This window comes from Chaetura pelagica, unplaced genomic scaffold (assembly GCF_000747805.2).
Source record: "Chaetura pelagica isolate M959 unplaced genomic scaffold, ChaPel_1.0 scaffold316, whole genome shotgun sequence".
In the NCBI taxonomy this organism is placed as follows: Eukaryota; Metazoa; Chordata; class Aves; order Apodiformes; family Apodidae; genus Chaetura; species Chaetura pelagica.
Window position 1 is genome coordinate 1,158,892 of NW_009953497.1, and position 15,922 is coordinate 1,174,813.

General features: G+C 45.8%; 1 protein-coding gene across 1 annotated transcript; it reads right to left on the reverse strand.

The window, feature by feature from the left end:
• Positions 1–4,793: 4,793 nt before the first annotated feature.
• On the reverse strand, positions 4,794–11,979 carry KLF15 (Kruppel-like factor 15). Its single transcript, XM_009999285.1, has 2 exons — positions 10,937–11,979; positions 4,794–4,962 (listed from the first exon to the last, which is right to left on the reverse strand). The coding sequence occupies exons 1-2, from the start codon at positions 11,977–11,979 to the stop codon at positions 4,794–4,796; spliced, it is 1,212 nt and encodes a 403-aa protein (XP_009997587.1).
• Positions 11,980–15,922: the final 3,943 nt, after the last annotated feature.

Sequence of the window (15,922 nt, forward strand, 5' to 3'; positions counted from 1 at the left end):
CTTACGTAACCCAAGAGGCCTGGGGTAATAATTAACGCTGGCTTATTCCTACTGGCTTTGTGCTGGAGTCACCTGATTGTTTGGATTAAATGTATAGTGGCCATTCAAGGAGAAGGCTCCCGGCAGAAGGATTTAAATGGAAACAACCCCTTGGGGAAGGCAAGAAGAAGGGGACTGTTGCAAACATTGTAGGGTCTAAATCCCAGCGCTCCTCCAGGGAGCCAGATTTGCCGCCTTCCATCGTAACCCCCTGCTCGATGGGCTGGTTTGCTCTCTACAGGAGCAGCCCTCTGAGCTCCCTCACAAACTGCCAGGGGAAAAAAACCTCCATGGAACACAGGTCAGGGGAGCAGGGCTTTTTTTTAGAGTATTTCACCCCAGTGACTCCCAAATGCAACACACCAGCAAGTGAGGTCTCTGTCCTCTCTCCTTGGCATCCTTTCCAAAGGCAGACGTTATCAGAGCAGCCTGACTTTATCTCATGCCCCGTCTTTACCTTTCGTTGCTTATCTCATGTCTCACATGTCCTATTACTCTTGGCCTTCTATAACCCACTGTGTGTTATTGATGTGTGCTCTGTGCCACTGTCTGGGGCATAGGAGAGCTGGGACTCCTTGGTTCTGCGCCCGTTTCCCCTCTGCATAGCTCTGCAGTCTCAGACACATCACTCCCCTGCTCTGGCTTTAGCCACAGGTCACAGAAGTCAGGTCACCTTACAGAAACATCACTTTACAGAAATACCACTTTACTCTCATTGCTTACACTTAATCCATACCTTGAGTACAATCTCCCCAGCTGATGCCTTCTCACCTTTCATAGCATTGTTCCTTCACCCTTATCTGTGAGGAAGAGAATATAAACTGCCAAAAATTGCCAGTAAGAACTCTTAGATATTGAAAGAGATCTTGCAGGTGTTAGGAATCAGATCACAATCATTATGTGAAGGCTCTAACACTGCACGTGTCCATTCACACCTCAGAAACTCAGTTGTAGGAGTTTCAAGTCAATAAGATTTATGCAGATAATGATGCCATGCTGTGCTTTGCCTTGCAGAGTTGCTGAAGCAGGGACACTATAAACATCTACAGTTGTGGCTTCAGAACACTTAGAGATAAATATTTATCTTCAGGTGGATAAAGAATAATCAGGCTTAAGACAAGGCCACATTTTTCTCATGAATCAGCAGGACCTATGGCAGGCTAGTAATTCTAAATAAAAGAAATACCAACATCTATTTTTGAAATGTCTACTTCTTTTTGTGAAAAAACTCTGAAAATTTCATTAATTTTCATGCAGAACTAACTCTCCTTTCACAGCAAACAAGGCCCTTCTCTCTTAAGCAAAATTTTGCAACTTTCACATAAACTTAAATTTCCTTACAGGTATTAATTGGAAAAAAACCACACAAACCACACTCAGAAACCATATTTAAAACAAACAGGGAAAAAAAAAAGTGCAAAGAAGTATTTCATGGAAAATATTCCAGGCTAAAACAGCTTAGATACTGCTGTGCTCCCACAGCAGGTATTTTGCATTACTTCACTTCAGCTTTAAGTATTGCTTCTTGCAGAAAAATAACAACTTCTGTCCCGAGTGTCTTGCAGGGTGAATTGCCCAATGTTACAGCAATATCAGAACTCCAGATGAGATGGGGAGGAGACTGAGATGCTGGTTAAAATAAAGCAGCTGGTTTAATACATGATGTCGATAGGGTGAGAACAGAAGGGAATCGGAGATCCTCTTGGTGCAGGCTTGCTAATTACAGCTTGAAAGCTGCTACTAGCACTCTTTAAACATCTGTCCTTAGGACTCTGGTCTTCAGGCTACATCTCAGGAGGTAGCAACAACCTAGACTAAACAGAACTTACTCTGCCACATCCCTTGGTCCTCTTGCCAGACTCATATGTGTTCTTTAGGAAAAATAATCAGAGGTCTGGAGGTCCCCGGCTCATCAGCTGGCAGGTTTTGGTGGCTGTTCAGCCGGGAGAGAGTTTTATCCCCAAGTGCCCATTAGTCTCAGAGTGATTCTTGGTGGGAGAAGATCTGGACCAACTGCACCATTGCTCCCATGGAGACTCAGACTCTCCTGTGGAGACACCAGTAACATTGCTGGTTTCTTTTCCCAGAAGAGGCCAAGCAACCAAAAGCACAGTGCAAGAGATGTCCTGGCTTGCAGGTCACAAGAACATCTTCATGCCCTTGTTGTTGCGAATGGGAAGCAATGGTTATTGTCTTGTCCTGAGACATGCTTCATACCACAGGTTGTTCACATCACTCTTCAGACAAGGGATTTGGAGGAGAGCCAACTAAAGCACCTTAGCACCAAGACCTCTGCCATGCTGAGCCTTTCTTTCACAATCTAATCCTTTGACTACTGGCTTTATTGCTTGCTCCTTCCATCCAAGGCACAAACATAAATTAAGTCCTACAGTATCACCACAATGCATTATTAACCCCATTTTACAAGAAATGAAACTGGCCCATGGCAATTGAATCCTTTGTCCTGGGTCACACAATGAGTCACTGCCAGTCTCAAGCAGCCTCTGAAGCCCTTCCTCCTTCACACTAACCACTAGAGCTTGAATTTCCTCAAACCTGCTTGCTCTAATGTTTTAACCACAGTTTTACTGCAGCTGCAGATCTGTTCCATGGTGGTCAGAAACCACAGAAGGCATTCGGGTCCTCGTGTGGCTGCTACGCGAGGCGGGAGGGCTCCACTGAAGGAAGGGCTGAACCATCTTGCTCCTCCCAAGAACTTTCTCAGATGAGAAAAGCTTCTGAAGGCAACTTTAGATCTGTTGCATTATCTTGCTCTTACTCAGCACCTGAAAAGTTACAGCCAGGTAAATAAAAATGTAAAGCACTAATGTCCTGGTTACAGAGCAAAGGAAATTAATTAAAAATAATTCCAAGGAGGGAATTAAAATTTCCATTTTCATTTTATTGTCAAAGTAAATATATTTTTATGAAGAACAAAAGAAAATATACAGAATTGTAACTTATGTACACTGGCTTTATAGGTATTTTTGTTTCAAATTTACACAAATTTTGATATGTTATTAAAAGATATTTTATATAGATATGCATCTATGTACAGTTTTATTTACATACATTCATAGGATGTGATATAAACCAGTCAATAGAAGATAGTTCACTTATATTAATTTCTAGAGGACAAAAGGAATGCATTGGCTTCAGCGCGGGCCCCTGCTCTGCCTAGCGCTAGAATCCCAGTTTCCTAGTTCCCATTTTGACAACAAAAAGACAAACAGACACTGTCTGCAAATGGAGAGGAAATGCAACACGTTATAAAATCATTTCTAATTACTGAATTCCTTGTTCTTCTAGAGCTTCTTACGATCACCAGAGTTCAAAAGGTAAAACAAAGCAAGAGGAAGAAACGCAAACAAAATCACTCGCCTGCTACCAACCGATTATTTGTTTAAATTCCCTTCTTAGCCAGATACCACATGAATTTGTTTCATTTGGCTACTGTTCTCACCCATTCGCCCACCCCAGCTGCGTGGAGCTCTGACATGGCTGTCGGTAAGGAGAGGATTAGCACTGAAGATCACCCTTGAACAGAAGATCTCAGCGTGCTGTCCCACCAGGCCATGATGCCTCCCACCCTCTCCTGGGTACAGGTACATCCTACAGGACCTTCCTGGCCAGGGCACAAATGGAGACTCGGCTCCAGACAGCGACGTGTTGAGCAGCGCTGGATTTTCAGGATGCTCAGCAGCACCACGGACACCTCCAGGGCTGGCGCTCTGGTTTAACCCCCAAGATCACACAAAAAAAGGACAGGAGCAGAGCTCAGCCATTCTCACCAATGGCTTCCTGCTGCTTTGCACACTAAACAACAGCTCTTCTGCTAAAGACAATGGATGCTGCAAACCAGAGTCAAAGGAAAGCAGCATTTCCTTTGACACGTGGGCATCCTTTCGCCCCCACAGCAGCGCGGGAAGGGAGAAGCATGCACATGGTACGTGCTCAGCCACACCAAAAGGCTCCACTCCAAGCCATTTCACCCAGCCTGAGCTTCTGGACTTGCCTGGGATATGTCTTTGCTTAAATATATATATATATATATATATATGTATGTATGAATATATATACATAAACATTTATACATAGCCCTAACCAAGGAAAAGGTAAATGTGAGCTGGAGAAGTCAGAGAGGCGCGGAGGAACATTCCAGTGCTCTCCATGCCTTGCCTCCCCTTGTCCCCGACTCCCACTATTCCTCCTCCTATGGCCAGCCCCTACAAATCCTTGGCTCAGGCGACCCAAAAACAAAGGAGTTGTTTTCATTTCAAAAGGAATTTGCTGTTTCCAAACTGGACAAATAGAGCAGCTTAATAAAAACTCACAATGAATGGCCTGTACATGAGCAAAGCCAAAAAGAATGCCAGGGCTATAATTAACTAGCAGCAAGCAACTCTTACATTTTCCTGTGCAGCAGAAAACAGCTAAAAATAAAACACTGTAATTTCCAAAAGAAGCAGCAGCAGCAGCAAAGGAGGGAAAGATAGAAGGAAAGGAAAATAACATTTAAAAAAAAAAAAAAAAAAAAAAGATGATAAGGAAGAAGCAGCCCCCTCCCCTGACCCAAAGAGAACTTCATTCTCCAATCATCTTTAAAGGACATGGGACACTCAGACATGGTGGTATCAAGTAACAGCATTGACTGTTCTGTGGAGGCAAATAAATTATCACTAGAAAGACAGTGAGCAAAGTGCTGTCGTCGGCTGTTGTGGGATGGTTGGGCGGGAAGGGGAAAGCGGGACCCATCAGTTCACGGAGCGGACGGAGCGGTTGCTTCGTGGGAACCGATGCACCTTGACATGTTTGGACAAGTGGTCACTTCGAGCAAACTTCTTCTCGCAGACAGGACACTGATAGGGTTTCACCCCCGAGTGGGAGCGCCTGTGCCGGGACAGCTCATCTGACCTGGAGAACCTGCAAGAGAAGAGAAGCCTTTTCACATAACTGGGTTTTTACACTGCTAATTCTCTCACAGTGAATTTTCTCCTCAGGCCACTGGGATTCTCCACCTCTGGCAAAATCCAAACACATAAATTGAAAAGGACCAGTCTGGTCCCCACAGGCAGTCAGCAGCAGTGATGGGAATGCACAATTATTGACCTCAACCCACATGGACTCTGAGCAATGTGTGGAGGCAACATTCATACCAACTTTGCCTTAAACCCAACAGCACAGGTGCAGCTCAACAAAACCAGCACGGACACTCCCCTCAAAAGCCCATCCTACATCTCTCCTGCAAATCCAAGCACAGACCCTTCATAAGTAGAGGTGGCAACCAAAATGTGAGCTCTGTTCCAAGTTCCCACTGACATGAGCACAACAGACATCCAGTAATTGCATCGTTTGAGATGGACCCTAGACAACAGCTGGACATAGCTACCCAGAAGGCACATGGCTTACCAGATCCAGCTGAAAAATGGGTGTTTGTTCATGCTCATTAACATCTCAGTCCCAGAGATGCTGATCTCCATAATAGCTGAAATCCAGGTGCATCCCAATGGCCATTAACATAGCTCATGGGTAAATTGAAATACAGATTGAGCCTTTAATTACCAAAATTGTCTCCCAGAGTCATTTCAATTTTAGGTATTTCCCACCTTCCACCTCCACAGAAAAATCCCCAAATAGCCACTGTGAATCCCATAGGCTTTACTGAACTCAAATCAGCTAATCCTTTGGTCTTAACAGCAGGGCTGGCTCTGTTTCCAGCTTGGACATGACTAGGAGCCACAGGGTTAATTAATAATGTCACACTGAAACAGTCCTGTCCAGATGGGTACAAAAAATTTGCTGCCTGACAAAGGGCAATTAAGTGTTTTGTTGCCAGACCACTAACAAAGAGAGGCACAGAAAGAGAGCTTGCAAGAAATGGTATCAGCTGTTTATTTACAATAAATAAATGAAGTCATGGGCACTAGCTGAATAAATGGGGGAAAGAACATGTAGGAAAATGTGCCCTTCTGGAGCAAAATATCACATCACCAACAGAGTGAATACACTATTTTTATGAAAGAGGGAAAACAGGACCACTGGGCTGCTATGAATAAGTCCTTCATGCAAGAAAAAGAAGTTTCCACATAAAGGTTTTAATTAGCTCTGATCTTCCACTGTCAGTTGAGGAAGAGGGTGCAGGCACTGGGAAAGCTGGGAATGGTTTCCTCAGTTCGTCCAGCTTTTCAGCTCAGTGATGCTACCCAGAGAGGCCTCCACAGCCAGTGTAAAGTGGATGCAGGTGCTCCCATGAGTAAGGTGTTGTATGGACACATCTCTCCCAGGAGCATTTCTAGGGGACGTTTCATCATCCATTCTCTTGCTTTTCTCCCTTTCCTTGCTTTGGTATTCTCAAAGTGAAAGAGTGAAATTCACCATGAAGAACCCTATGCAGATACCCTAATGGAGTCATCAAGCTGTTTCATTGTCTGGGACACTTCTTCCTCATAAAGGCTATGACAGAGGTTTCCCTTCACCCCTATTACTTGTACATTCGCTTTGTCTAGCAATGCCAGCCATGGCTTCCCAAAACCACAGTTTAGGCCTGGGAGCAGCAGGGCCAGGGATTTCTCTGGGGTCTTTAGCAGTGAGCTAGTCCCAGAGCTGCATCCCTGGAGGAAGGCTCTTGTAGAGCTACAGATTAGTGGGACTAAGCATCTTTCTGGAGAGGGCAGGATGTTGCTTGTGCAGACTTCCTCAGTGAGACTCAGCAGTGGACAAGGAATGGACCTGTTGACAGTGGTGGCAACCACATGCAGGGAAAAGAGGGAGCAGAGGGAAAAGCACCTTTGCAAAGAGCTGTCCTCTCATATATGGGTTTATCGCCCAGAGGAGTAAAACCAGATGTGACCAGATTGCATTGTCCCAGGTCCTTGGCCATGCACACGCCTAATCCTGCACAAGAGCTCCACAAGTGCATTTTGATGGGGAGTGCATGGATGGTGGAGGAGAAAGAGGAGCATATCAGGAATGAGCAGCTCTGCTCATACCCCAGGAGCTTGGATGAGTTCATCCGATAAAAATACATTCTGCCTCATAACGATGTCCTTAGTTGAAGAGGCAGGAATGTTGCAATACTGTTCCCCAGCAGTCACGGAAAGATCAACTTACAGAGCCCACAGAAATAAACCTCGAGCTGTCAGTGTGTTTACAAAAAAACAACGCAAAGGTTAGGACAAGGAAGCCGGGAGGATCTGGTGGCCTGGCTCTGCAGCGAGATATTTGCAGCACATTCTAAGCACTAAGATCACCCCAAGAAAAATGCAAATCATCTACAGTGGAATGCCAAATTCAAACAAAAACAAGGTACTCCCAAGGAGCACCTCACTATCCTAAGTCATTGCCATCTCTAAAAGGATTCTTCCTTCAAAAGAAGGATGAGGGATGTGGGCAATTTCACAGCAACTAGAAGAGTCTCCATCCATCTGGTGGGATCCCAAAGGACCTGTAGCTACATCTCCCCTGGAAACAAATCCTAGAGCTCCCTGATGTGTAAGAATGTGTCCTGTGATTCCCGGCCATATGAGGACATTGCTATGTTGCTCACAGGACAAGAAAGGCAAAAGGCTTCAGCCTAGTACTCCATGGTCCCTACCATAGCCACCAGCTATTGACACTGACCCAGGCTGTACCTCTCCTATGCAGTGGAGAGGAGGCTCTGGATTCATCCTGCCCATCCCCAAAGCACTGCTACGTTACAGCTGCACTTCTGCTCATCTGCAAACCCCTCTGCATAGCACCATCAAAGAAGGCCAGCGTGGGACACTTGTCCTGACCTGCCTCATGCATGGTCCTCCCCACACTCATCCAGTCCCATACACGCTCCCGGCCATACACATTGCAAGCCTTTAAACTCTCCCTACCAAACCAGAGGCTGCTTTGCACCCTGTCACTTGCAGCATTGGCTGCAGGAGGCACCTCCAGCCCAAGGATCCTGCAAGGATTCAAACACAATTGCCTCATCCCCCGGGCCCTGCAACAACCACAGCTTTGTATGCTGCTGTGCCAGCAGTGGGGAAGAGGGAGCTTCTCCTGCTCCATGCTATGAACTGCTGGGGACCATCCCGTGCTGCGGCTCAGCCGTTTGGTCGGGGCTGTCTCAGGAGCAGCACTACCCAGAGGCTGCAGAGCCAAAGGTATAAGCTGGCGCGACACGGCTCAGCGCACCCACCGGTACAACGGGCTAGCGAACGCCACGGGTCACCAGCCACTTGTGAACACCTCTGCAGCCTGCTAAAAACACCTTTTGCCCAGTGCTGAGAAAGGGCACAAACTAGCAGAGTTCAGCCTCCTCCAAGGAGGTCGTTGAGGCTCTCTGGATGTCCTAGGAGCTGGCAAAAGGGTTTGCTGTGTGCGCACCCCCACCTCGGTGCATTTAAAGCATGAACCATCACCATAGCAAGGCTGCCCCAAGAGCACAGAAAGCTTTAGCTCCCCCCGCAGCTCAGCCACTTTGTGCTAGGCAACACTTTGTTTTGTTTTTTAAATTGCTATCTTCAGTGAGCTTAGATCTTAAGTGTCTTTGGTGAAAAAATAAATACACAAGCACAAGAATGCAGGGAGAGGGGGGCAAGCAGAGCCCAGCAGTGGTTTAGTGCTTAAATTCATTTGAGATCATATAAACCTGGGAGCAAACAGAGTCCAGATGCATTTGACTCAACTCATGTGAGATCACAGCTCTCGCTGAACTTCTGGAAAAGGTAAACATGGTTTATTGATGAAAGGGGACTGAGTAATTCAGTGCTGATTTGGGTTTTGCCTTTGATGTGGGAGCAGTGGGTAAGGGATGTGCAGGAATCCCAAGCTGGTGCTGAGAACTGCTGGCTATGAAACATCCCCCTCCCGGCAGAGCCCTTCCAAAGTTTGGGGTGCTGGGGATTGGGGTACCAGCCTGGGCTGTGAAATACAACAAGACAAACAGCAACAGACAATTTGAAAAGCCCCTTTGGCAGCTGTTTATGGACAGGAGGCATGCTCCTCATAGCTACAGTAATTAATTTCTCATCCCTGTTGGGCTTCTCATTTTTAAAAAGTTGTGGCTGGCTGAAAGTGAAAGTTCAGGGTGCTCCAGTTTGCAGGACCTGCACTTCTCTCGGCCCTCTATACTCCTGTATCCTGCTTTTTGTCCACACCATTCGCTGTAATTCGGGGAGAAACCAGGTACCACAGCATAAATTCAATCTCCATCCCCTGACACTTAATACTTTTCCTAAACGTAACCCTTGGCTTTTCAGCCTGGGAAGCATCAGCTCTTTAATAAGATGGACGTGGAGAAGGTCACCCACAGGTAACACTTCAGGCTCCTGATCTTGAGCCACAAAAACCTCTGGGAGTGTTGGTATAAATCTCAGCATGGATCAGAGAAACCCTCATGTGCCACATACATTTGTCACATAAAAAAAAAAAAAAAAAAAAAGTTTTGCTCACATCCCAGCACAAGGAAAGTCAACACAACACCCACAGGCACGTGCACAGGCAGGAGGCACATCTGCTGCCTGTGCTCACCTACTCTGGCAACCAAAGCTCATGGGACCAAGCAACTAAATAACATGGCTTTAACCTCAGTGCATCCTGAGCTGCAAGCCACCAAATCCCACTCAGGAGAAGTGCCACCAGCACAAAAGGAAAGAAAATCCCTGCCAGTTTGTAAAGCCACCATGAACTGAGATGGGAAACAAAAATCACCAAAGACATTAACAGCATTGATCTCCTCAATTCTGCCAAGAAACAAACTTCAAATGGGTCCAGCTGGGGAACAGAGGATTCAGCCCCATTTTGACCTTTTCCCTCAAACCAATCCAGCCACCCCTAACCACTGCATGTCTCACATACTTGCATTTTTACACAACTCCCTCCTGTTACTTTTTACCCTGCCTGTTCCCCAAAATTACAGCCCATTTCCTCATTAGACGTTGCTCGCAGCAGCTCGGCAGGATGGCCTTTGAAAGAAATTGAGTTTAATTTAATACAAGGGAGTTCAGATTTTGTTTTCTCCTGTCATAATTTGTGGTGCTGTATATTAACACTTGCCAGCAGGCAGGCTGGTAATCCAGCTAACTGGAAAGAAGGAGGAAGGCTTCTTCCAAAGTTTCCATAAAACATAAGGTTGATTTTTTAACAAAGTTTTAATTTTTCAACTAGTATTAAAAACAAACAAACAACAAATCCAGAGATACCCTCTGCAAAACATTTTGCTCAATCAAACCTGCAATCTTCCATTCAAGCAATGCTTAACTCAGCCTTCTGGTTATGTTGTTGCATCTGACAGCTTTTTGAAACTTTGAGTGGCACCCACGCATTTTTCTGAATCGAAGCAGAGAATAAAACCCAGAGCACGCTGAAGTGTCATTGCCAGCATTTCCAGAAGGAGTGGGATGGAGTACATTTTCCACAAAACTGCACAGAATACCACTGTACTTAACCACACTTGCTTGTCCCAGACCTTCAGGGATCATGTTTAGCCCCGTGCAGTTGGAGCCATGCACAGCCACAGGGGTTCTGCCCTAAACCGCCCAGTTCTCTCACAGCTGGTACCAGCCAAGCATGTGCTGCAGCTGGTGTGTTGCAACCAGACCAGTGTGAACACAAGGCATTGCTGTGGTAACAAGCTTAATCTGACCCTCTTCAGAACAAAATAAAAATTACAATGGACTACTTTTATATTTCTAAGACACTTCAACAGCTCATGCCAGCAGGTGATGTTTTGGTATTTAATTTATCAAAGCCCCTGGATTACCTAACAGGAAGAAAAATATCTTAATTCTCAAACCAACCAACCAAGTTTTTGCAAACAGAAACAGTTTATAAATCAGAGTGCAAGCCTACTTGCTCAGCAGGTTAGGCCGAGTGAGCTAAAAAGGGGGAGGGGGATAGGGCAGTGCTGCACCCCAATACTAACCTCCATCCACAACCCGGCCACGTGCAAGCAAAAGGCTTTTCTCCCGTATGCCTCCTCAGGTGGGCTTTCAAATGGCTGCTTTTCGTGTACATCTTGGTACAACCAGGAAAAGAACATTTGTGCATTTTAATGAGTTCTGCTGCAGGGTTCTTTTGAAATTTCTGACCCATGATGATTCCTGTCTGACCCTGGATCATGCCTCCTGGCCCAATTGGCTTGGCGGCGATGGGGACGGGAGCAATGCGGACAAATTTAGAGGACAAGTTCAAATTGGACGACTGAACTATCTGAGGCACAAGGGCAAATGTCTGTCCTTGGATGTTGACTAGGAGCTGTGCAATTTTAATGTTCTCTTGTGCTGGTCCTTGGGAGCTTGGGCTCGTGTTGGACTCCTGTTTGACCTGTACAGGCTGAATTTGGAGCATAACCGGTATCCCATTCTCCAGGGACATTCCACCATTGGAAGCTTGGCCACCTTCTGCTGAGCTGCTCAACTGTTCGTTTTTACTCTCTTTTAAACTAGCGCTGGGTAACATATGGTCTTTTTGCTGTAGCGAAGCAACAGAAACTTGGCTGCAAGCTCTCAAGTCCTTGGTCTCACTTTTAGGTCTTTCTTTGAGCTCCAACTCCATGTTCTCCTCCAGAAATTCCTCAATTTCTTCAAGCGTGGGCTGAAATGGTCCAGAGTCTTCCATATCCACGGCAAATTCAGGCAACCTAAAGTACTCCTCTTTCACCATTGGCTGAAGTCTCCTTTTGTCCCACCATGATGCAGCGGTGTTCCCCAAAGATGCCTGGGACAATAAGTAGTCTAAGATACTGTCCTGACTTTCTGCACTGGACGTGCTTCCATAGCTGGAGCTGAGAACCTGGGAGTCAGGGCTGGAACAAGAACAAAAGCTGGACGAGTCGCTGTCATCCTCTGACAGGGGAGAGGGCAGCATTTGGTAGGACCTCACCCCTGCTGTCATGTCCCCAAAGTATCCAAGAGAAGATCTTGTAGATGAAAAGGATTCATCAGTAGGCAGCAAGTGATCCACCATTCCTGGGCGATCTTTTATGGATATCCCAACAGCATATACCAGGCGGTGAAAGTTCAGGTGAGAGCCTGAGTGTACAAAAACAAAACAGCAACAGTCAGAAGTCAGTTTAATCATTTATCTCCATTAACTAAAGCTTATAAAGCCCTCTAGCTCACAGGAAAGTCCTAAGCATCCAGCCTCACTGAGTACACATGCTGCTACATGCTTTGATACGTCTGTACCACCCCCTAAGGACTGTCAGGGCTGAAGAGTTTTGCAGGATTGCACCACGTATTTGCAAAAGAATTCTTTCAGAAATCATTTCCCAACTGTGTGTGCTCTGGATCTACAGCTCCCTTCCAGAATATTACTGGCAAGAGAAAATAAATTATGGGCTTTCACCTAACAGTGAAACCTAGAGCCAAAGTAGGGAATGGGGAGAAAAACAATAAAGTGTTGAAAATTTTACTACCAAAAAAGAAAAAAAATCCTAATAAAAAAGTTTCTTGCTGGTGGCCATAAAACACAAATCCTTTTCTTATCTTGCAGCTTTCCACCAACCTTATTTTTAACTTCCTCTGTTCCACAAATATAGACTAATCAGCATAATGCAAGGATCAATCTGTCAGGAGCCAAAAATATTTACTGTGCTTCAGCATTTACTAGGCGGATTTTCCCCTCCAGATGTAATGAATCAGTGTGCCAACGTCATCATCACCTGCACTGCCCTTAATAAGGCCGGTGCTGCACTGAGCTAATTACCACATCCTGGCAAGCTGGCTGGTTTCACCCCATCACTCCCTACTCCTCTCTCTCTCCAGGTACAGGGGTCGAGGTGATCTAAACCTCACGCCAGCTGCTAAAGGGGGTGGACTCCTACAGACCCCTGCAATCATAACCCACCGTGACTCTTGGCAAGCAGCCAGGCTCCCATTTCCCCCCCCGTGTGCAGGCAGCGAGCAGGCAGAATCCCACAAGCCCCTGCTTACATGAGCCATAATCCCACTGCAACCCCACAGAAGCACAAGGACAAAACCCATCCTTCCTAGCACAGCCCACTGCAACGCTCACCCACCATCCTGCACTTTCCCAGTTAAGCCAAGCCAACTTCCTAGAGGGGTTTCTGGGGAGGGAAAGGCAGGAGGGGCATCTGCATATTTGTTTTCTTTTTCTTTTTTTTTTTTTTTTTTCACCCCCCAGAGGTAAAGAATAAATTGCTTACGGACTGAGACTATGCCTGTTAGAGAGCAAATGCAGAGACCTCTGGACAGAGCAAACACTGGCCCTCAGTCATTCGCTCAAGGTGACTGATTGAAAACAGAGCTGTACATGTGCATAATAAAACAACTCTTTCTGTGGAAGGTATGTGGACTGCAGAGATAGAAGTCACTTGATCAGCCTATGAGGTTTTGTGTGTGTGTGAATTAGGAGGCATGTGACCCAGCGCGAAGGAAATGCCAGTCAATCTTGTTACACGCTGTCATTTTCCACAGGCTCTGCCGCTGCTTTGGACGCTTTGCCATGAATAGTCAATAGCTCCCAGTTTTGTGCAGGGAAAGGGATGGTTGTTACTGCTGTTGCAGAGCATCCTCGCTCGCCTGGTCTCCGAAATTTGCCCCCTCTTTCCTTGCTCTGGAGAAAAATCAAGAGGTGTCTGTGTGCTCAGTGCTGCAGAGAGACATTTCACACAAAACCCTTAAAGAGCTCCATCCCATTGGCAGCACCTATTAGTATTTCACAGGAAACGGGAGGGAAAGAAAACAAAAACAACATAGTTCTTAAAGATACAGCTTCCTCCATCTGCACATGGAGGGAGAAAGGGCAGGTTGCAAGAAAGACTTAAAAGTAAGGTTGCAAATTTTCTGGTGTGCATAGCCTGTCAGTCAGCAGTGCCTCTGAACTGATAATGAAATACCCACGTGTGCTGAACACGAGGAAGTTCAAACAGAGGTTAGTGGCTCTGTTTTGTGACCTTAGACTTTAATCATTTCTTATAGTAACAGTGAAGACTCAGAAGAGCTGAACTATTTGTAACACACTGAAGCTTTTTTTTTTTTTTTTTTTTTTTTTTTTTTTTTTTTTTTGGTAAATTTCTGCATTAATGGAAAGTTCCTCCAGCACAAGTCCCAGAGCTGAACTGTTCCAGGTTTTGAAACAGAAAGCACAATCTGCTTCCGAGAAGCTTGTACTGGCTTCCAGTAAGAATTCACCCAAGCAGCTTGTTTCTATCTTGCGCCAAAAACTGGTGACTGCCTTGTGAAATGTGGGGCAGAAAGGAGGACTTGCCCTCAGATGGTTTCTGATCCTCCCTCCTATGTCTGCATTGTTCCAGCTTGAACTCTGAAGAATGGTGCCGTGAGTGAAATCTGGACTGCAATGTGGGTTTCTTCTAAGAAAAGCTGGCATGCTCTGAGTGTGGGGGGAAAGAGCTTGCACCAAAAGTACTTAGTAAGGTTCTTTTTTTTTTTCCCCTTAAAAAAAAGTTCCAAGTTTTCTTTAAATGACTGGGAGAACTAGGAAGGCACATACCAAAACATCCATATATTCCACTGGGAATAGAGCTACATCCTAATTTGAATAAGGGCTGAAAGGAGGGGGAGGGAGGTGAAAACCCAACAAACTCCTACCAACTGCTGGGAGCAATGTCCCCCAGCAGAACAGAGCCAGCACCCTCATTTCCTCATCTCCTCTGTCAAGGAGCAATGTCACTTGCTGTAATCAGAGTCATTTCAAGAAGAGAGGGGACTGGCAGGGGCAAATAGATCCAGGCACATTACTGCCCAGATCTGCTTTCTGCACACTCTCAAAACTTGCAGAGCAGCCAAGAAGATTTTGGGGAATGCCTGGAATGCAGGATCAGGCCCAGGCTATATTTTATCCTAAAGGCCAAGCTAGGAACGAAAAGGCTTTCAGCCCTACTTTGCCTGAAGATACAGCCAAAACCAGAAGATTAAAAAAAAAACAAACCCACAAACCAGAAGGAAAAATAAGGCAGGGCTACGCAAGCTATGGAAACTAATGATGCTGTTTACATAAAGCACTTTCATCTTTAGGAGCCCTGAAAACATGTTAGAAATGTAAGCACCTACAGAGGGACCTCAGTGCCTGAGCCACTGCAAAACAGCCTCTTCTGGAGTGAAATCCAGCAGCTGTTCAAGAGCACACGGCAGCACCACGGGCTCCAACTTTTAAGAGTTCCCTGGGTTGTTATGATGTCCTTTCTGCCAGAAACATGTTGTTCTCTTTAAAACCTGTCCATCCAATTGCCAGCTAAAAAAAATAACAACAAACAAAACAAACTACTAAACCCCCCCCCAAAGAACAGAGAAGGCATGTTCTGACTCAGAGGAACATTAAAATGTTAACTCCTGGGAACTTGCTGAAACTCAGGGACATATTTTCCAGCCTGTCATGTCTGGACAGTCAGTGCAGCATGACTGGTCACACAGCAATGTATGGGCTGATACGCTGACAGTCATTTCCTATGGTTACTGCTACAGCTCCTTCTAGTTTGGGACTAATCTCTTTAGGGTTTTCCCTTGTTCCCTAGAAGGTTTTCAATCTGTTCAAGCTGACCCTACTTCCCAGACAGAACCATGGACCAGGCAGCAAACCAGGCCCAGCATTTCTAAGAAATTACACTAGAAACGCGTGGGGGAAAAACCTAAAAAACATCACTAAGAAAAAAAAAAAAAAAAAAAAAAAAAGCCAAGAGCCAGGAAACCCTTTTGCTCTCATCCCTGCCGCAAGGTGCTCCTGCTGCTGCCCTGCCACGGAGAGGGGGGCTGTGGTCTAAGGTCTCCCAGTTTCTCTCCAACCTCCCCACCAGAGGAACGCCAGAACCATTCCCAAAGCCTTCATTTCTGGAAACTGCTGTCCCTTCCCCCCCAAACTTTGGCTTCCACAAAAGAAACGAGAGGAAGCACTTGATCCGCAGCAGGCGCTGGTGGAGCAGCCCCCGCTG

Coding starts and splice junctions, on each gene's coding strand:
- KLF15 (XM_009999285.1), bottom strand. CDS start 11,979: ATGGTGGATCACTTGCTGCCTACTGATGAATCCTTTTCATCTACAAGA. Junction 4,963..10,936: donor TGGCCGGGTTGTGGATGGAG/GTTAGTATTGGG, acceptor CTTCTCTTGCAG/GTTCTCCAGGTCAGATGAGC.